At 42.3% G+C, this 22801-nt stretch overlaps 2 protein-coding genes across 2 annotated transcripts in view; one reads left to right on the top strand and one right to left on the bottom strand.

The window, feature by feature from the left end:
• Nucleotides 1-22801, bottom strand: part of CPNE8 (copine 8) — a 442845-nt gene that overhangs the window by 205621 nt on the left and 214423 nt on the right. The gene's annotated exons all lie outside the window — the stretch shown is intronic.
• Nucleotides 15984-16463, top strand: LOC141134498 (thioredoxin-like). Its single transcript, XM_073624021.1, has one exon. It carries the CDS (start codon nt 16027-16029, stop codon nt 16342-16344), a length of 318 nt encoding a protein of 105 aa, XP_073480122.1. The 5' UTR covers nt 15984-16026; the 3' UTR covers nt 16345-16463.

The following is a 22801-nucleotide window of genomic DNA, read 5'->3' as shown; positions in this document are numbered from 1 at the left end:
GTAGGCAAGTACTGATTATATATATATATATATATATATATATATATATATATATATATATATATAAATAAATATACACACACACACACACACATACATACATACATACATACATACACACTATAAACTTTCCCTTTACAAATATTTTGATAAAGTCTTCGTGAATTTCACATTTGTTTTCAATTGCAATACTTTTTCCATAAAAGATCCCAGTTAAAATAATAGTCACATCATCAGTGGCTAAGGTGCACCCTTGTTGACACTCAAATAAACTTAAAGTGGAGTTCCACCCACTTTTACAACTCTTCAGCATCCCTCACTAAACTGTGCACTGTAAACAAATTGGATATTTTTTAAATTTTTTTTCTCAGCACCTACTGTATATCTGCTGTATTCATTTTTCACTTCCTCCTCCCTGGCCGCGGCCCATCGCATCATTTCCTGTTTGCAATGCCTCCTGGGAAGGGGCGGCAACTTCCTCTGAAACTGCCATTGCTATGGAAACCTGACCTGAAACCTATTACACTGCTTGTGCTGCACTGAGCATGTGCAAGATCTGCAAGGATGAGATCCAGGAAGAAATACAGTCTGGCTTCAGATGCCCACACTTAAGATGGCCACGGCCTGCTGTAAGTTTATAAAATAACAAACTACTGCTATAAACTAACAAAACAGAGCTTAGTTTACAGACTAACTTTACTAGAATACATTAAGCTTGTGTATTATAGGGGTATTTTTATTTAAAAAGTATAATTTCGGCCGGAACACCACTTTAAAGTAGAACTTGCAGCCAAACTTTTCTCTTTTGGGTAAAGTGAGAGAGGTTTATAAGCCATCAAGTTTTTTTTTGTGTGATATTAGGGAGATTTCCCTTCACTTCCAGCTCCATAGCCAAAGCAGGAAGAGAGAGAAAATCCCTTTAATGTGAGGGAATCCCTGCTTGTCATCAGGGTCACCAGAACTAATGTCCCTATTGAAAAATTTCCCCTCTGTTCCTGTTCTGGTGACAACTCAAATTTTCCTTTACTTCCACCCTCAGCCATAACAGTAAACAGGATATATAGAGGTCAAATAGAGAGGGTGATGGGGGGGCTAAGATCGCAATTTTAAAAAAAACTGACATCACCCTCCCATGATGGCACATACTTCCATGTTCTGGAGTTGTCTGGTTCTGAGGCCCTTTTGGGAAAAGGTTTGTGACCTCATATTCAAACTCACTGATGTTCAATTGGGGTCACTGATGTTCAATTGGCAGCCTATTTGCTTTACTTAGGGCTGGTTCACACCAGATACAGTTCTGTGCACTTTTTTTCTGCACTAAAAATGCATGCACAATGTTTTTCATGTATTCCAATGGCTCTAATCCACACCATGCAGTCAGTTTATGGTCAGTTTACGGTGCAGAAACTGACCAGAAACTGACTACATGGTGTGAACTAGAGCCATTGGAATACATGGAAAACACTGTGCATGCATTTTTAGTGCAGAAAAAAAGCGCATGGAACTGCATCTGGGTTGAACTGGCCCTTAAAGCAGAAGCTTTATAGATTTAACCGTTTCAAAAAAACAGTTACATTTCCAGCACATGCTGGGAATGTAACTGACACATTGGTTGTGCTCTCAGCCAAACTGTCAAACCTTCTAATGGCTGGTGTCATAACTGATCACATGTGCAGCATCATGGCAGTTGAAGATTAAACAGAGGCCAAGATCCTTGGCAGCTACCTTGGCTTCCACTTTAACTCCTATGTCATCCAAACATTTTAAAAGGTAATTTACTATTGAGTTACTTAACACTGCCAAGACCTGCATCCCGCTTTTCTGGAAGCAACCTATTCCTCCCCCAATAAGTGTTTGGTTACTCAAAATTGAGGAAATTTACAGAATGGAAGATATCCTTGCCTCTGCTAATCCCAGAGAGCAGACATTTCGCAAAACAAGGTTCTACTGGATCGACTATACCTTTTCGGCTAGTTATATCACAGAACTCCACTTAATTCTGCCCAACTTATAGCCTCTGTTCTTTGTGCCTTGATGGATACATTCTGAGAAGCTGCCACTGCCTGCAAAGACTGTTCTATTGGACCCCTAGGGTTTAGCTACTGCTGCACTTTTTCTATTCTCCAGCTTCCCCACCCCCCACCTTTTTTTTTCCTACTCTGGAAGCCCAGAATTATAGCTTTATATATACGTAGAATGCAAACCCTGATGGTGGAAGAGGGGTCCTTGCTTTCTCTGTGGTTGGGAACCCTCTTGCAGTTGATTTATATATTCTGATACATTTCCATGAACGCTAAAGCTATGTTCTGGAGTAGTAACAGCTTTTGTTTTTCCTTTTAATACTATTTGTACAGGGGGTTTCCCTGAAGACGTGTTGATTTAGTTATGAATGGTATTCTTTTACTGTATTTTGCTAAAAACATTAAATAAAGAATTTAAAGAAAAAAACTGACATATGTTCTAATCCCTCTCCACTCTCAGTCATAACAGTAAACAGGACAAATAGAGAGGGTGATGAGGGCTAACAGTGGCACAAACCGCAATAAAAAAAAAAACCTGACATGTTCTAATCCCTCCAAAATGAGAAAAAAAAATTGCCTTTCATTATACTCTATCATTTTTAGCACGGGTATAACAAATATATATGACAAGGCCTGAAATAATAATCTAAATATAATATAAAGAGAAAAAACTGCGCTTAGAAAGAAAAAAAAGAAGAAAAGAACAAGCTGCGGTTATAAGTGTAGCCCACCAAATCAAATTAAAAAAGAGAGAAAACCGCGCTATAAGTGATATAAGAGTCCAATTATGAAGTCCCATATAACATAAAATGAATAGTCCCAATGGTAGTCCAGACAAGCAGGATCAATAGGTGATAAAATTCTTCCAAAGGAAACAATAATAGTGGACACAATCAGCGGAACACTCCAACATATATCGCGCTTACCAGAAGTAAGGCTTTAAAGGGCGAGTGGCTTAAACCCAGCCTGGGCCTTTAGATGTACACTCCAGGTGAAGCAGGAAGGGCGCCCTTGTCCCGTGTATCCACAGATATAATAGAAAAGAATATAACAAAAATATAGCGTAATATTGTTTTAAAAAATACGCCACACCAGAAAGAGAAAATGACACTCAAATACCCTTAAATCACGTGTGATCATATGAAATCCTGCGCTAAATAGCTAGGACAATGGGGTGGGTGTCATGCAATCATGCAAACATAAGTGGAAAAAATATTTTTTAAGGTGAAGGTAAATAGTATAGGTGTAAACTGCAACGACTTCCAAAATCTGCTTACCAGATATAATTGGACAGTCGGCGTGTGTAAAGCACTCCAAAATACGTGAAGGGTTGTGGAAAGAACTCCCACCAGGTGCTGGGACAACTAATAGTGCAAGCTGCTTACCAGAGGGCAAACCCTCGTATGCAGATATAGTGAAAAAACGGGAACCAACACCAAAGAATAGATATTAAACGGACCTTCGGGATTGTCCCCTTACCAGACAAATAAGCAAAAAGGCAGATGTAAAGATTTTAAGTAGTGCTGCGCTAATCCTGAGTGCCCCTGTCAGGGGCCTTAAAGTGGTGATAAATAACTAAAAAAACAACATTAAAGTGTAGGCAGCCGCCATATAAAGTCAAATTCATCAATATAAATTCACAGTGCTAAAGCAATTAAAACACGTCAATGTGGAAAATATAGTGCTAAAACTTCACTCATCATAAATAATGCCATTAGGTGAATACTCAGTCCATATCTGTGATCATGTGCAAAGAGCAATGGTGTCACTTAACATAGTAAGAAGACATATGTGACTCAAATAAAGTGGCAATCAAGGTAACAATTAAGGTGACAAAGTGCAAAGTAAAAATAGAAATATAAACAAGTGTTCACAAAATGTTCAGAACTATAACAGGCGATGGTGCTAAATAGTGTGACTTGGATAATTTGGCATGCACCAGATGTGACAGTGGGGCAAAATCCTTTTTTGTTTAAAATAAAGGTGATAGCGTCCTGACATGCAACGGTCGCTCCGTGGTGCTTGACTTAAATAACACGGTGCTCCACTTCGTGTAACAACACTCCTGTGAGAGATGGCCCCTTACCTTAAGGCAATAGGGCAAAAGCATATAGCCAGGGGTCTTTATACAGGGTCCTCCTTGGAGCAATGGAGCAGGCGTGTATGACCAAGAATCTTTTATGGGGGGGGAGGGTTGTCCTCCTGGGATGTAAATCCCTATCCTCACGGTCCCAGTTCCAGGGGGTGGTTCCCTCGGTAGTAGGGGGGATAAAAAACACGGGGAGCCCCAATAGTGTAATAATGCTAAAACCAGTAACTTTATTAAAAGTAAACACAGTACTCACATAAAAAAACAGCAGTTAGTTCCTATCTCCGACGAGCGGCGAGCTCGTATTACTGACACAGCGTGTATAGCCTGTCCCGTCCTTACGCGTGACGTCACACCACGTGACTTCATCAGAGGATGAAGTCACGTGGTGTGACGTCACGCGTAAGGACGGGACAGGCTATACACGCTGTGTCAGTAATACGAGCTCGCCGCTCGTCGGAGATAGGAACTAACTGCTGTTTTTTTATGTGAGTACTGTGTTTACTTTTAATAAAGTTACTGGTTTTAGCATTATTACACTATTGGGGCTCCCCGTGTTTTTTATCCCCCCTACTACCGAGGGAACCACCCCCTGGAACTGGGACCGTGAGGATAGGGATTTACATCCCAGGAGGACAACCCTCCCCCCCCATAAAAGATTCTTGGTCATACACGCCTGCTCCATTGCTCCAAGGAGGACCCTGTATAAAGACCCCTGGCTATATGCTTTTGCCCTATTGCCTTAAGGTAAGGGGCCATCTCTCACAGGAGTGTTGTTACACGAAGTGGAGCACCGTGTTATTTAAGTCAAGCACCACGGAGCGACCGTTGCATGTCAGGACGCTATCACCTTTATTTTAAACAAAAAAGGATTTTGCCCCACTGTCACATCTGGTGCATGCCAAATTATCCAAGTCACACTATTTAGCACCATCGCCTGTTATAGTTCTGAACATTTTGTGAACACTTGTTTATATTTCTATTTTTACTTTGCACTTTGTCACCTTAATTGTTACCTTGATTGCCACTTTATTTGAGTCACATATGTCTTCTTACTATGTTAAGTGACACCATTGCTCTTTGCACATGATCACAGATATGGACTGAGTATTCACCTAATGGCATTATTTATGATGAGTGAAGTTTTAGCACTATATTTTCCACATTGACGTGTTTTAATTGCTTTAGCACTGTGAATTTATATTGATGAATTTGACTTTATATGGCGGCTGCCTACACTTTAATGTTGTTTTTTTAGTTATTTATCACCACTTTAAGGCCCCTGACAGGGGCACTCAGGATTAGCGCAGCACTACTTAAAATCTTTATGTCCTTTTAAGGTTTGGTTTGCACCTGTATCAAGTGCATGCAGCTTGTCCCTATTACTTTAATAGACCTTTTTAATGTTAGCGCGGGAATAATTTCTTTATTCTACAAAAAGGCAGATGTACTACGATCCCAGCCATACTCCCGACCAGAATGGTATACCTCGTCTTGCCCTCTCTGTCCAGACTCGGCAGCACATATATAATGAAGAGCCAATAGTGTGATACTGTATATAGTAAATTTATTATAAAGGAATAACACTTACATAAGTCGGATTTTAAAAGCTGAAAAGATAGTAAAAACGAAGCCGGCCGGCCTCCGGACACACTCCCGTCCTCAATCGAACGACGTCATCACTCTTCATTATATATGTGCTGCCGAGTCTGGACAGAGAGGGCAAGACGAGGTATACCATTCTGGTCGGGAGTATGGCTGGGATCGTAGTACATCTGCCTTTTTGCTTATTTGTCTGGTAAGGGGACAATCCCGAAGGTCCGTTTAATATCTATTCTTTGGTGTTGGTTCCCGTTTTTTCACTATATCTGCATACGAGGGTTTGCCCTCTGGTAAGCAGCTTGCACTATTAGTTGTCCCAGCACCTGGTGGGAGTTCTTTCCACAACCCTTCACGTATTTTGGAGTGCTTTACACACGCCGACTGTCCAATTATATCTGGTAAGCAGATTTTGGAAGTCGTTGCAGTTTACACCTATACTATTTACCTTCACCTTAAAAAATATTTTTTCCACTTATGTTTGCATGATTGCATGACACCCACCCCATTGTCCTAGCTATTTAGCGCAGGATTTCATATGATCACACATGATTTAAGGGTATTTGAGTGTCATTTTCTCTTTCTGGTGTGGGTATTTTTTAAAACAATATTACGCTATATTTTTGTTATATTCTTTTCTATTATATCTGTGGATACACGGGACAAGGGCGCCCTTCCTGCTTCACCTGGAGTGTACATCTAAAGGCCCAGGCTGGGTTTAAGCCACTCGCCCTTTAAAGCCTTACTTCTGGTAAGCGCGATATATGTTGGAGTGTTCCGCTGATTGTGTCCACTATTACTGTTTCCTTTGGAAGAATTTTATCACCTATTGATCCTGCTTGTCTGGACTACCATTGGGACTATTCATTTTATGTTATATGGGACTTCATAATTGGACTCTTATATCACTTATAGCGCGGTTTTCTCTCTTTTTTAATAATCTAAATATCTAGAACGAATATCAGAAACAGAATCTACTCTTAAAAAGGGGAATATCCTGGAGTGTCTACAAGTCACATGTACTGTATATTATGAAAAAATAAAGAAAATTGTACAAACAGGTTCTAAAAAGATTAACAAAACAGAATTTCAGATTTTTTCTAATAATACTGCCCCTCTCAACTTCATCCCTCTTCAATTCTCCAAGGGGAGGTGTTCACACACCTATTTGGTCAGGTGTTTAGGCACACCTTCTCTTTTTATGCAGTGGATGTATAGTAGGTGATTGTGTTCTGCTATACTGATATAAATTCAAAAAGAGAGTAGAATTCTTGCACTTGCCACGTTTTATTATACATACTGGATATTCTACATAAAACAGATGAAAGACATTCCTAGAATTAATGGCTGCTTCATGTATAACTCACTGTACTTCACTAATAAATTTCCAGTGTCAATAAAATGTTTTCAGAAGTTGGCTGGTCAGCTGTTCATGCAATATCTCGGGCATATATGACCATTATAATTTATGGTCCTACAAATCCGGTAAGAGGCATACACCAAGAGGGTATTGCGGATGCACACAGTGCACTTTCTGGATGGTTGATTTATTTCACTTAAGGGCTGCTCACTACTTATGGACTTTCACAGACTGATTTGTTGATTTGTGCGGTTTCACCAGTCGTTTATATGCAAAGTATATGCATGTTTGCAAGCTATATGACCCTTTATGCAATTTTAAGGGGGCTATTTTAGCACTATTTGCTTGCTTGCACTTTATTATCTATTCTGTGTTTTTTTATTCATTTTTAGCAAACCATATGATCCTTTATGCAACTTTAAGGAGGTTATTATAGCACTATTTGCACGCTTGCACTTTATGTTGTATTGTTAAATTCATCTTTAGCGCTGCTTATATTTTGTTTATTTTGTGCAAAAATCGAAATGACTGATACTTGATCAAATACCCATACAGGTTGATTGCTGCGTCAATGCAAAAACTCCACACTGCATTTGATCACTTCTGCTTTTCTTAGCTGCTGATCATATGCCTACTACTAGGCCACACAGGTTTAAATCCCTCAGATCAGATCAAGAAAAAAATTCTTAGGCTTTCTGCATGTGAGAGGCTAGGGAGAGTTAGCATTGCCTGACATTACACAACCTGCGGGGATCTGCCTGTGAGGGGGCTTATGCACAAATGCTTTTGACCTAATGTAATTTTGGTATAATGTATCCAGTGAATTTTGAAGCCTGTTGTAAGGCTTATAGCAACTCCAGTTGCAGGAATATCTAATGACACTGGGATGGTGTTAAACATTTACCCTCAATGAAGAAGGAAGTGATCTTAAAATCTATTTGGATGATATAATTACTAAAGATGGGAACTGACCCCCAGTGATGGGGAAAGATCCCAGGATAATGATATTGAATAGATATCACTGCTTAACCATGGTGGGTTTGAAATTATGACATTTTTGATACAAAGAAAAAAAAGATTACAGGAGAGATCAGTAAAAAGAAAGAACTAACACCCTTTGTAGAATTAAAATACATGATGGTAAAACAAACACATGATTTATCAGTTAAAACAGAGGATGTATAAAATGTATATAACAAACAGAAAGCAAGGTGGAAGACAAGAAGGATCACATAACAGATGGTATGCTAAACTGCATACAAAAATTTTCAACAACATCCACTTAAGAACAGAGCCTATAGAGACACTAACATTTTTAGGAATCAAAGAGAACATTGACATTATTATTCAAAGCAGAGACAGAGGTTAATAGGAAACAGAAATATGAGCAAGTGTGATTCCTACAGTATATAGATGTGCAAAAGAAGACTAAGTCTGGTTTCACACGGGCGGTCTCTGTAATGCGCATCCACTTGCTCAGCAAGGGATCTCTCTGCTGATCCCTGTCGAGCAGGCGGATGACATGTCCCTGTCCCCTCAGCTATGCAGAGCAGACACTGACTCAGCCCAGCTGTTCTCTATGGGGCTGTTAGATGGAAACAAACCGCCTGTCTGTTTCCATCTGACTGTCATCCAATCCAGCGAACAGATAAGAAATGGATCCCCCATCCGTCTGTTTTTGGCGAACAGGATTGGATCAGACGCCGGAAGGTGTCAGTGGACACATGTCCGCTGACATCTGCCTCTCCAAAGAGAGCTATGGATGGTGCGATCAGGTTCACCTGAAAAACTGACAAGCGGACCTGGATCGGACAGCCATGTGAAACCAAGCCTTAATATAAAAAAAAATCTTGACTAAGGAAGGTCCCCATAATAAAGTTAATAGAGCAAAAGCATGATAACATTTTACATACAGGTTTCAGAAATAGATTCACCTTTAACCTCTTCAGCCCCGGACCATTATGCTGCCTAAGGACCAGAGGACTTTTTCCAATTTGGCACTGCGTCGCTTTAACTGCTAATTGCACGGTCATGCAATGCTGTACCCAAACTAAATTTGCGTCCTTTTCTTCCCACAAATAGAGCTTTCTTTTGATGGTATTTGATCACCTCTGTGGTTTTTATTTTTTTGCGCTATAAACGGAAAAAGACCGAAAATTTGGAAAAAAAATGATATTTTCTACTTTTTGTTATAAAAAAAATCCAATAAACTCAATTTTTGTCATACATTTAGGCCAAAATGTATTCGGTCACATGTCTTTGGTAAAAAAAATGTCAATAAGCGTATATTTATTGGTTTGCGCAAAAGTTATAGCGTCTACAAGCTAGGCTACATTTTCTGGAATTTACACAGCTTTTAGTTTATGACTGCCTATGTCATTTCTTGAGGTGCTAAAATGGCAGGGCAGTACAAACCCCCCCCCAAATGACCCCATTTTGGAAAGTAGACACCCCAAGGAAATTGCTGAGAGGCATGTTGAGCCCATTTTTTTGTCCCAAGTAAATGAATAATGACAAAAAAAAAAAAAAATTACAAAAAGTTGTCACTAAATGATATATTGCTCACACAGGCCATGGGCATATGTAGAATTGCACCCCAAAATACATTTAGCTGCTTCTACTGAGTATGGGGATATCACATGTGTGGGACTTTTTGGGAGCCTAGCTGCGTACGGGGCCCCGAAAACCAATCACTGCCTTCAGGATTTCTAAGGGTGTAAATTTTTGATTTCACTCTTCACTACCTATCACAGTTTCGGAGGCCATGGAATGCCCAGGTGGCGCAACCCCCCCCCAAATGACCCCATTTTGGAAAGTAGACACCCCAAGCTATTTGCTGAGAGGCATGGTGAGTATTTTGCAGCTCTCATTTGTTTATGAAAATGAAGACAGACAAGAAAAAACTTTTTTTTTTTCTTTTTTCAATTTTCAAAACTTTGTGACAAAAATTGAGGTCTGCAAAATACTCACTATACCTCTCAGCAAATAGCTTGGGGTGTCTACTTTCCAAAATGGGGTCATTTGGGGGGGAATGTATTTTGGGGTGTAATTTCACATATTCCCATGGCATGTTTGAGCAATATATCATTTAGTGGCAACTTTGTGCAAAAAAAAAAAAAAAAAAATTTGTCTCTTTCCCGCAACTTGTGTCACAATATAAAATATTCCATGGACTCGACATGACTCTCAGCAAATAGCTTGGGGTATCTACTTTCCAAAATGGGGTCATTTTGGGGGGTTTTGAACTGTCCTGGCATTTTATGCACAACATTTAGAAGCTTATGTCACACATCACCCACTCTTCTAACCACTTGAAGACAAAGCCCTTTCTGACAATTTTTGTTTACATGAAAAAATTATTTTTTTTGCAAGAAAATTACTTTGAACCCCCAAACATTATATATTTTTTTTAAAGCAAATGCCCTACAGATTAAAATGGTGGGTGTTTCATTTTTTTTTCACACAGTATTTGCGCAGTGATTTTTCAAACGCATTTTTTGGGGAAAAAACACACTTTTTAAAATTTTTATGCACTAAAACACACTATATTGCTCAAATGTTTAATTAAATAAAAAAGATGATCTTAGGCCGAGTACATGGATACCAAACATGACATGCTTTAAAATTGCAGTGGCGACAAACTAAATCAATTTTTAAAAGCCTTTAAAAGCCTTTACAGGTTACCACTTTAGATTTACAGAGGAGGTCTACTGCTAAAATTACTGCCCTCGATCTGACGTTCGCGGTGATACCTCACATGCATGGTGCAATTGCTGTTTACATTTGATGCCAGACCAACGCTTGCGTTCGCCTTTGCACGAGAGCAGGGGGGGACAGGGGTGCTTTTTTTTTTTTTTTTTTTTTTTTTAATTATTTTTTTGCTTTTTTATCTTATTTTTAAACTGTTCCTTTCATTTTTTTTTTTTTTAATCATTTTTATTGTTATCTCAGGGAATGTAAATATCCCCCATGATAGCAATAGGTAGTGACAGGTACTCTTTTTTGAAATAATTGGGGTCTATTAGACCCTAGATCTCTCCTCTGCCCTCAAAGCATCTGACCACACCAAGATCGGTGTGATAAAATGCTTTCCCAATTTCCCAATGGCGCTGTTTACATCCAGCGAAATCTAAGTCATGAAATGCTCGTAGCTTCCGGTTTCTTAGGCCATAGAGATGTTTGGAGCCACTCTGGTCTCTGATCAGCTCTATGGTCAGCTGGCTGAATCACCGGCTGCATTCCCAGGTTCCCTGTTGAGACAGGAGAGCCAGAGAAAAACATGGAAGACGGTGGTGGGGGGGGCATTCCCTCCCACTGCTTGTAAAAGCAGTCTAGAGGCTAATTAACCGGTTCCAGGTTCGGGTCTCTCAAAATGTGATGGCATCTTGGGAGACCCTGCGAAAGTGTGTCCTAGTCTGTGCAATGCTGTACCCTACGCTAATACTCAACTAGTGAATGGTAGCGTTCAAAACATTCACCAATGCAAAGACCAGGATTGTCAGGACAGGAGGGACAAAAATAGTGGGTGTCACGCCTATATCTGCGCTTGCTGCAGACACAACATCTTTTTTGGGGGGGTTCGCTGGGTAGGGGTACTCAGGAGGACATAAAGAAAATGCCTCTCATGCAGCCGACTGCATTTGGTTGGGGATGTGAATGGGGGAAGTACGGGCGCTGCAGAAGTGGTGAGTTCCCAATTAGGATTGTCGAATGCAGCAGGAAGGGCATGATGGGCACGACGGGCCTGTGTTTGTCTTTTTGGTGGCAGCGGGACACTACTTGTGCTTGCCACCTCACCAGCTTGAACTGCATTTATGGGACTCGCCACGTCACCAAGTGTTACTGCAGTGCTGGTTTGACTACGACCGGGGTGTGCTAGGCCGCTGGTGCTTGCCAGTTCACCAAAACGCTACCAAAAAAACTGTTAGCGATCGCAGGGATCAGGCCTGACTCTGCAAACGCTGCAGTTATGCGTTTTGTAAGTGACAGTGATCGATCGATACTGCACTTGGGTGGGCTGGGCCGGTCGGAGGGGCAAAACGCAGGTGCTAGCAGGTATCTGGGCTGATCCCGCTAACACTGCGTTTTTGGGAACCCTAAACTGCTGGGGACGCTAGTATAGATCTGATCGGATCAGATATTGATCCGTACAGATACTATACCACTAAGGGAGGCGTATGCTGCGTGCGTGGGTGTTAGCGGTACTGGCGCTAATATGATGCTGTCTAGGGCGACGCATATCACCGCCAGGCGATCAGGGGGCTAAACCTTTATTCGGTAATAAACGGCGGGTGCCCTGACACTATAAAAAATAAACGAACTAACCAGCGTCAACCGTAACACTTATACGGTGATCAGTGGTGAAAGGGTTAACTAGGGGGCAATCAAGGGGTTAAAACATTTATTAGGTAGTATATGGGGGTCCCTGTCGCTATAAAACGCTGACGGCGAACCTAAATATTTACGTCCCTAACTAGCGTTACCAGTGACACTAATACAGCAATCAGAAAAATGATCGCTTAGCGACACTGGCGACAGGGGGTGATCAAGGGGTTAAAACTTTATTAGGGGCGGGTTAGAGGGGTACCCTAGACCTAAAGGGGGCTAACAGTAACTGCCCTACCACAGAAACTGTCACAAACTGACACCACGCAGTAATCAGAAAAAAAAAAAAACTGCTTGGTGTCAGTGTGACAGGGGGGGAGGGGTGATTGGGGGGTGATCGGGGGGCGATCGGGGGGGGGATTGGGGGTGTTTTGTGTGCCTGGCATGTTCTACTGAGTGTGTGTGTGTTTGTGCACTCACATTGATGTCTTCTCTCCTCGGCGCCGGAACGGAAAATACCGAGCCGAGGAGAGATGACATCATTTCCTTTGCTGCTGTTTAGCATACAGCAGCAAAGGAATGTTCTGATTGGCCGGCGGCGATCGCGAGGGGGGGGCCACGAATGGATGGCCTCCTCCTCACCTCCGATCGCCGGAGGACAAAAGAGGACCGCCTCAGGCACCGGGGAGGCAGATCACGTATATGTACGTGATTCTGCCTGCCCGTGCCGCCTTGCCGACGTACATCGGCATGAGGCGGTCCTTAAGTGGTTAAACCATCTCTAAACCAACATAGTCATTTAAAAGTATTCTGAGCGGTAGTGATAGAATACTATATAACATGAGATAGTAATATTCATAAATACAGATGAAAGAGCGCAATGAACAAAAGTATGATAAAGATGCTGGACCAACATAATCTAGTGATAAGATCAGATATTAGTTTTAATGAAAGACCAGTTTATAGAAGAGATTAAGATGACTCTTGAGCGATTAGCATACATATGAAATCGTGTATTTGGTCCCCACTGCACCAAAGGTGACTATAATATACTTTCTGCCTGATATGCAAAAAAAAAATTTTTGATTCCCTCATAGAGACCTATATTTTAGACATTTATTCATAACTGCATGATTTTCATGGTTTCACCCTCTGTCCTTTAAAGCGGACCTTCAGTCATTTTTTCAACTTTCCATCTATGAAATCCTCTGCCCTTGTTGTTTTAACTTTGGATAGTAAAATATTTTTTTCTGCCAGTAAATACCTTATACAGGCCACTTCCTGTTTCTTTTCTGGTAAAAAGCCTAGGTTTATGGCATCATGCACAGCTCTCTCTCTCTCTCTCTCACTCTTGTGAGAGTTTGCCAGGAAGGGAGGGGGGAGGAGTCATAAGAGGGTCAATAAAAGCTGCAGGTCTGCAGAGCTGGAGGTGTGACTGTGTGTGTGTGTGTGTGTCTGTGTAAATCCAGGAAGTCAACAGGCAGCAGCTTCAGCTGCCCACAGCTAAAATGGATGCAGCCAGACTTAGTGGAGGGAGATTTCTGCAGCATATTTGGCAAGTACAGAATCACAGTATATATAAAATAATAAGCAAAGTGGTTGGAGTGAAGTTTCAGAATGGCAAAGAAAAAACACTGTACCCAAACAAATTTTGTATCATTTTGTTTCCCCCACAAGTACAGCTTTCTTTTGTTGGTATTTGCTCACCACTGGGGTTTTTATTTTTTGCACGCCAAATAGAAAATTTTGAAAAATAAAGTTTACTTCGTTTCTTCCAAGTATGTTTTCTCCTTCACTGATGAGCACTGATGAGGCTGCACTGACAGCACTTATGAGGCAGTACTGATTGGTACTGATGAAGTGGCACTGATGAGCACTGATGATGAGGCACTGATGGTCACTCATAGATGGCACTGATGGATCGCACTGGTGGGCACTTATAGGCGGCACTGATAAGGAGGAACTGACAGGCAATCACTGATGGGCAGAGTGCCATCCTAATGGGCACTGATTGGCATCCCTGGTGGGCTCACCTGGTGGTCTCCAGTGGGCATCCCTGGTGGTCTACAGTGGCCAACCCTGGTGGTCTCCAGTGGGCATCCTCGATGGGTCGGCACTGGTAATCAATGCGCTGATTATCAGCGCAGACCCCCTATCAGGAGAGCAGCCAATCGGCTCTCCTCTACTCGCGTCTGTCAGTGAGAGTGGAGGAAAAGCCAATAAACGGCTCTTCCTGTTTACACTGCGATCAGCTGTGATTGGACATAGCTAAGTATATGGTAAAGTGCCTACGTCAGAGGCTCTTTACCAGGATCTGAGATGCGGTGTTGTCAGACTGACACACCACCAATCGCCACGCTGCGCGCAATCGCGGCTTATCCTGCTGGACGTAATATGAATAACCACTTTGCAGCTGTCATTTTGTTATATGGCAGGCGGGAAGTGGTTAAATATCTAGGGCGATCAAAGGGTTAAATGTGTGCCTAGCCAGTGTTTGTGTGCTGCTTTTACCAGGGGAAGAGATGGATTTCAGTCCCTGCTTTGCAGAAACACAGAAACTATCACTTCCCCCGTCAGAATGAAACTCTGCCTTGTTTACTATTGTCTCTGCATGACGATCGAGTGATGGAGGCGGACATTGAGTGCACTGCACCCGCAAATCAGCCTTTGCTGTGAATAATCACAGCAGAAGCAGCACATGCACCCCCTGCAGGCGGAAGTGCGTGATCCTGCACACAGCTGCCGCTCCCTGTAGCAGTAAAGCTGCTATAGGATGGTCAGCAAGTGGTTAAAGCTGAAGTTTAGCCAAAAAAACTATTTTTTTTTAATTCTTTGCAGCTTTAGGTACATTACATTGGATGAAGTAAATCCCACGATGTGCAGTTTGCCAAATTCTGTGGAAATCATCACTGCAGGGCTTTAATACCAGGCACTTATACACCTTCCTGCCCAAGCCAATTTTCAGCTTTCAGCGCTGTCGTAAATTGAATGACAATTGCGCGGTCATGCTACACTGTACCCAAACAAATTTTTTATCATTTTGTTCCCACAAATAGAACTTTCTTTTGGTGGTATTTGATCACCTCTGCGATTTTTATTTTTTGCGCAACAAATAAAAAAAAGACCGAAAATCTTGAAAAAAAAATTTAATTTTTTCTTTGTTTCTGTTAAAAAAACTGCACCACTGATCGCCGCGATGCACGTCCCCCACAGGCACGCGGCGGCTGTTATCCTGCAGGACGTCATATGATGCCCAGTCAGGATAACTGAACCACCGCCCGGCCCTCATTCTGCTATAGGCCGGACGGGAAGTGGTTAACTTTTTAGGCGCTTAATGTCTGAAGGCAAAACAAACCTTAACCACTTGCCCTCCGGAAGATTTACCCCACTTCATGACCAGGCCACTTTTTTTCTTCTATTTTTGCGATACAGCACTGCTTTATTTTAATTGACAATTGCGTGGTCATGCAACGCTGTACCCAAATAAAATTTATGTCATTTGCTTCCCACAAATAGAGCTTTATTTTGGTGGTACTTGATCAATTTGATTTGTATTTATTTTTTGCGCTATAAACAGAAAAAAGGCAGACAATTAAAAAAAAAAAAAACAGGTAGTCTTGCAGTGGGCAATCATGGTGAAGCAAATAGAGAGCGCGAGCGAGTTTAAGGAGTTCTTGAAATCTGCGGGTGACAAACTGGTCGTCGTTGATTTCACTGCATCATGGTGTAGACCGTGCAGAAGGATTGCTCCCCTATATGAGGAACTTTCCAAAGCCCATCCTGATGTATTCTTTTGTAAAGTAGATGTGGACGACGTAGCGGCTTTATCAGAATCGTGTGGCATCACAGCCATGCCTACATTTCAGTTTTACAAAAACGCAACAAAGGTTGCAGAAATTTGTGGTGCAGATGAGGCCAAGCTTAAGGAAACCATTGCCAAGCTGAAATGAGAGAAGCGTGTAAAGCTACTGAAATCTGCCCAAATGTGAACGACTATCTTTTTTTTAAAGACGGTTTTATTGGGGTTTTGATATGTAAATACAAAGTACAATAAAAAGCAAATGTACAATGAAAAAAAAAAAAAAACAATCATTCTGCCGAAGCTTTAGCACTGTGGGGGCTAACAGCTTCAGGTCTCTAGGCTTAGCTGCAGTAAAGACGATCCAATGAGGACAAGCCCTCTCCTGCCTTCTCCTCAATTGAGAAAAGTTATTTCACTGATTACACTGCCTATAACACCATCTGTGAATAGGGAAGAGCCTGATCAATTACAGCATTCTCTCCAATCCCTCCCACACATCGTGCTATGGGCAGTGTAATTAGTGAAAGATCTTTTCTCAATGGAGGGGAGGACAGGAGTGGGTGTGTACGCATCAGATCATCTTTAATGCAGAGACGGAAGTGCCAAAACTGATTACGTGTTAACATCTACACACCATCCACCGGGGACCCGCTGAGTGACCACAGTATTATACTGTTATATGCCTATTGATCCTTATATAAGTGTGAGTAGCCATTTGGCTGATTTTTATTAACTATACCATTCGTTGCATCTTCTGCTGCACTTTTGTTTTTGGCGCACCTTGCTTTTCTCCATTGTTCTTCCAGAGACTGCTTCGCTCTCAAGGGAGCTGCCACTAATGCTGCATATGTACAGTTGTGCTCATAAGTTTACATACCCTGGCAGAATTTATGATTTCTAGGCCATTTTTCAGAGAATATGAATGATAAAACAAAAAACTTTTCTTGGTTAGTGCTTGGCTGAAGCCATTTATTATCAATCAACTGTGTTTACTCTTTTTAAATCATAATCACAACATAAACTACCCAAATGGCCCTGATCAAAAGTTTACATACCCTGGTGAAATGACTATTAAAGGTAACCATCCTCACCTGCGATCTGTTTGCTTGTAATTCGTGTGTGCATATAATGATAAAAGGGGGGCACTAATTGGGGCCCCCTTTCATCAGATTGTGGCCTCCCCAGCCCCATTTTATAATATTAGTGATTTTCTACTATTATAAGTATAGGCACTGGTATAGGGAGTACTGTCTGTTTATATGTTAATGAGCTGTTCCATTGGGATCCAATGGGAACACCCGGAAATTTCTGGAATTCCAGGGATAATGCACATAAGGGGCTGCAGAGGCTGGGACTTCCTCTTTGACCCGTCCAGCTGAAGATCTATCTGACCCAGTGAGTTCTCTGTGCAGAATTTTTTTTTTACCTGTCATGAAGTTCCTGGTCCGCCAGGTCTTGGAGAAGGTGGATGAAGAGGGGGCAAAGAGTGGCTGCGCAGGTGCCTGGCACTGGTGTCAGGAGAAGGGCCAAACATGTTGGTGGGAGGCGACAGTAGTCCGGAGAAGGGCACGGAGGAAGAGGGGAGGCGGCTTGGTCAAGAGGAGGAGTGTGGCGGGCGGAGAAGTGGACCAAGGTGCAGTATACCGCCGGAGCGACAAGTGCAGGTCTCTGAGGTGAGAGGGGAGGACCGTGCACTGCCGAGCAGGGAAGCTGAGGAAGCTGGAGGAGTGGCTGGGCGGAGCCACCGCGCCAGCTAGAAGAGGCGGACAAATTCACCGTCTCCTGCCAGGAGAGGTGGAGGAAGAGGGGGAGCTAGGCGCCCAGCAGCAAGTGAACTGAGAGGGTGACTGCCTTCACCACCTGAAAACACTGATGGACCCGCTCTGCTGACAGAATGTAATAGTGAGGAGAGAAGCAGTGAGAATGGCTTCAAGTAATATGCAGCAAGGGCTTGATCCTGTAGAGGCGTAGAAAGAAGCAATCAGAATGTACTAGTTAACCCCTCAGCGCCTGGTTAGTTGCTGCATTACTCTGCATTATTTGAATTAATGGGTTCTCTCTCTGCTCTAGTTAAAAATCTTTCTCCTTTAGAGCAGACTTCTGCAAATGCTGTTACTCCTGTCTTTGCAAATGTTACTGAACCTGTTAACCCTTCTTTTGCTTCTCCAGAGGTATTATCCGTTCCCTCCCATTCTCCTGTTGTCATTTCCACGGAGGTTAGGAGTTTAGATGATGCAAGTCCTGTATTGCCCATACACACGCCTAACATGTCTGGCAGGCTGGGGGTACCCGAAGCTTGCTTAAAGGAGACCATGGCCTGCAAAGTTTCTCCATTGGGATATCATTTACCCTTATCGGTGAAGGAAAAAATACAGAAAGTGGAATTTGTGGATGTGTTGTCCCTCCTGCCCTCTCACAAGGAATTTGTGGGCAAGGCCGATAAAAAAGGGGATGAGAAAATGGAGGACGATAGGCGCAGGCCTGTACCTTGGTCATTTCATAATTGGCTGCAAGCTTATTGCAATTTCTCTAGCGTTATGGCTGGGAGACGACCAGAGTTGTGTGGTGGGTTGTTCCAGCATTTGGATCATGTGCTGGAGGCATACAGGAATTTTGGTGGCTGATGCCGCGTACACACGAGCGGACTTTATGGCAGACTTTGTCCGGCGTACTTTTCGACGGACTTTCCGAATGAACGGACTTGCCTACACACAATCAACCAAAGTCCGACGGATTCGTACGTGATGATGTACGACCGGACTAAAACAAGGAAGTTCATAGCCAGTAGCCAATAGCTGCCCTAGCGTCGGTTTTTGTCCATCGGACTAGCATACAGACGAGCGGACTTTTCGACCGGACTCGAGTCCGTCGGACAGATTTGAAACATGTTCAGTTTTTCAGTTTTTCGGCTATTGCCAATCTCAACCTTGGCTTTTAACTCTTTGGGTTTTTACTTTGATGGGTGTTTTTTTTGACAAAAGTCTCCCAATGGGTTGCTCTGTGTCTTGCGCTTATTGTGAGACCTTCTCCACGTTTCTACACTGGGTGCCTTGTGGCAAATCGGGTATGGATTGTGTAGTCCATTACCTGGATGATTTCTTATTCATCAGGCCACGTGGCTCAGCCGCTTGTGGCCAATTGCTTCAGACTTTCCATGGCATCTCAAGCACTTTTGGAGTGCCTTTGGTGGAGGAGAAAACATTTTTGCCTACCACCTTGGAATTTTTAGGCATATTAATTGACATACAATGCATGGAGTTTAGGTTGCCCACAGCAAAAATCCTGAAACTCAAGTCTCTAATTGCCAAGTTTCTTAGTTGGCGTAAGGTCATCTTGAAGGAAATGCAATCCCTTTTGGGAGTCTTGACCTTTGCTTGCTGGATTATGCTAGCAGGGCGTATCTTTTCTCATAGACTGTATCTTTCAATTTCAGGGCTAAAGTTACCATTTACTCATATAAGGCTTTCTAAGTCGTTAAAAGAGGATCTTGCTGTATGGGCGAGATCTCTTGATTTATATAATGGTCATTCTTTTTTCTAGTTGGATTTTATAGTTGCACCTGATTTTTGCTTATTCACGGATGCTGCAGGCTCCAAAGGATTTGCTGCCATTTGGAGAATGCACTGGTGCTGCGCAGCGTTGGCCGGAGTCTTGGCATAGTAAGCAGGTTACAAAAAAATGTGGTTTTCTTGAATAATTCCCAGTCCTGGTGGCTCTTGAGTTGTGGGGAGGGCAGTTTGCGAATAGACGTATCCTTGTTGAAATGGACAATAAGGGTGTTCTCTTCGCCATACACTGCCTTTTATCCAGCTCTTTGTTGTTACAGTTTTGAGACAAGTGGTTTTTCTATGTTTAAAATGTAACATATGGCTAAAGGCCAAATATACACCAGGTGTTGTGAACGATTTAGCTGATGCGCTCGTTTTCAGATGAACAGATTTCGTTGCTTGCTTCCGGAGGCAGACGAAGGAGGTCTTTCTTGTCCAGAACACTTATGGGATATAATCTAGACCTGACCATGGCAGCTATACGGAGCTCTGTGGCTCCAAAAACATGGGCTTGTTATTCGGTCGCAAGGCGCATCTGGATGGCATTTGCGGGGACTCTAGGTTGAAGCCTCTCTGAACAGGCCATTTTGGCATTCATACAATCACTCATGGAGCAGCAGTTTTCATATAGTTATGTGTCCAAGACATTGGCTGGTATATCATTTTTCTTCTGCTTACATGGGTACCCAGCTTGTGTTTCATACTTTTCTGTGAGACAGGCACTTAAGGGGTACAGGAGGTTGCACTTTACTCCTGATAGCAGAAGGCCGATTTCAGGACAGCTTCTACGCCGTCTTTGCAAAGTTACTAAGCCAGTGTGTTTCTCAAGTTATGAATCTCTGCTTTTTACAATGGCATTTATGGTTGCTTTTTTCAGGGCATTCCGGATATCAAAATTATTCCCTGGCTCCAAAAAATGCTGTTCTGGCATTCGTTCAATCATGTTCTAGAGGAGCAGTTGTTGGTGCGCTTTTTTCTACAAAGATCCAAAATGGATAGCCTGGGGTGGGGGTGTGGATCTTGTTGCAGGCACAGGGCATTGGTTCTCCATACCCAGTGGCTTTGGTGAAACAGTTGGTATTGCTTGGAACCCAAGTGGGAGGGAATTTTTTCATACATACAAATGTGTTGCCACTCACTAAGTACCAGTTCAATTTTGTGTTGCACAAATGTTTGGGACACCTGGGATTAAGTAATTACCACTTCTCCTCCCACTCCTTTAGAATAGGTGTGGCTTCAGAAGCCGCCAGAAGGGGTTTAGCGGTGCCCGCCATTAAGGAACTGGGGAGGTGGAGGTCAGATTGTTTTAAAGTGTATGTAAGACCTAACCTTTTTCTTAAATTTTTTCCAGGTTTGAGTCAGTGTTCATGGTACTGGAGCATTCATACATATACTGGGTGCCTAAGAGAGCAGCTCAGTGCAGCTATTCGGTGAACCTGTCATTGTTGCCAGAATGCTTTACATTATATTGGAGAAGAATAAAAGGCCTTCAGTGGTTTCAACTGTATTTACACCTTTCTAGGATGTACCAAGTTTGGCCTCCACCGTCTATTTTAGTTATTCATTTAGGGGGCATTGACCTAGGTAATATCAGGACGTTAGATTTGCTGTTTAGGATTAAGCAAGATTTGCATCGATTTAAGTTAACATCACCGGATACGGTGATTGTATTTTCCAAAATTGTTCCTCGTCTCACTTGGTTCTCCTCCTCGCAGCAGAAGGTGATGGAAAAAATGAGGAAGAAGATCACTAGAGAGATGGCTAAGTATATGCCTTTGATTGGGGGGTTGTCATATAGACATGTCGACCTGGAAGGCGACATCCAGGGTTTTTATAGGTAGGATGGGGTCCACCTCTCAGATGTGGGCTGGATATATTTAATCTAGGCCTACGGTGTGGTATAGAGATGGCCGTGGCTTTGGAGGTGGGCCGTGCTTGAGGTCTCAAGCTCGCCTGGTGGGGACGTTTATATTCTCATATAAGTTGTATTATTTTACTCGAGTTCTAATAACTGAGCGACTGTATTGATGTTATGTTGAATATGGTTCTGTATTAATAAAGTTTGCATTTTGTCAATTTTGATAAATGCTTTAAACCAATAAAAGTGCCGCGGCCATTATTTGCCATAATTTCTTGTTCTCTTTATTATATTTATGGTGGTTGGGTGATTGTGGGGTGGGTGTGGCCTACAATCTCAAAGGCCAATGCGTTTCTGGACTCCTGATAGACCCTTGCATCTTTTATCCAGTGCTGCACTGACGTTTCTGGATTCTGAGTCAAGAGTGAAGCAAAAGAATTGTCAAAGGATCTGTGGAAAAAGGTAGTTGAACTGTATAAAACAGGAAAGGGATATAAAAAGATATCCAAGGAATTGAGAATGCCAATCAGCAGTGTTCAAATTCTAATCAAGAAGTGGAAAATGAGAGGTTCTGCTGAAACCAAACCACGGTCAGGTAGACAAACTAAAATTTCAGCCACACCTGCCAGGAAAATTGTTCGGGATGCAAAGAAAAACCCACAAATAACTTCAGGTGAAATACAGGACTCTCTGAAAACATGTGGTGTGACTGTTTCCAAGATGCACAATAAAGAGGCACTTGAAGAAAGATGGGCTGCATGGTCGAGTCACCAGAAGAAAGCCATTACTACGCAAATGCCACAAAGTATCCTGTTTACAATATGCCAAACTGCACAGAGACATGCCTCAAACCTTCTGGCACAAAGTCATTTGGAGTAATGAGCTTTTTGGCCACAACCATAAACGCTACATTTGGAGAAGAGTCAACAAGGCCTATGATGAAATGTACGGAGGTGGATCGCTAATGTTTTGGGGATGTGTGAGCTACAAAGGCACAGGAAATTTGGTCAAAATTGTTGGCACGATGAATGCAGTATGTTATCAAAAAAATACTGGAGGAACATTTGCATTCATCAGCCACGAAGCTGCACATGGGACGTACTTGGACATTCCAGCATGACAATGATCCAAAACACAAAGCCAAGTCGACCTGTAATTGGCTACAGCAGAATAAAGTGAAGGTTCTGGAGTGACCATCT

Source organism: Aquarana catesbeiana, linkage group LG03 (genome assembly GCF_042186555.1).
Source record: "Aquarana catesbeiana isolate 2022-GZ linkage group LG03, ASM4218655v1, whole genome shotgun sequence".
In the NCBI taxonomy this organism is placed as follows: Eukaryota; Metazoa; Chordata; class Amphibia; order Anura; family Ranidae; genus Aquarana; species Aquarana catesbeiana.
The sequence above is the reverse complement of the archived record's forward strand: the minus strand, read 5'-3'. Positions and strand labels throughout refer to the sequence as shown.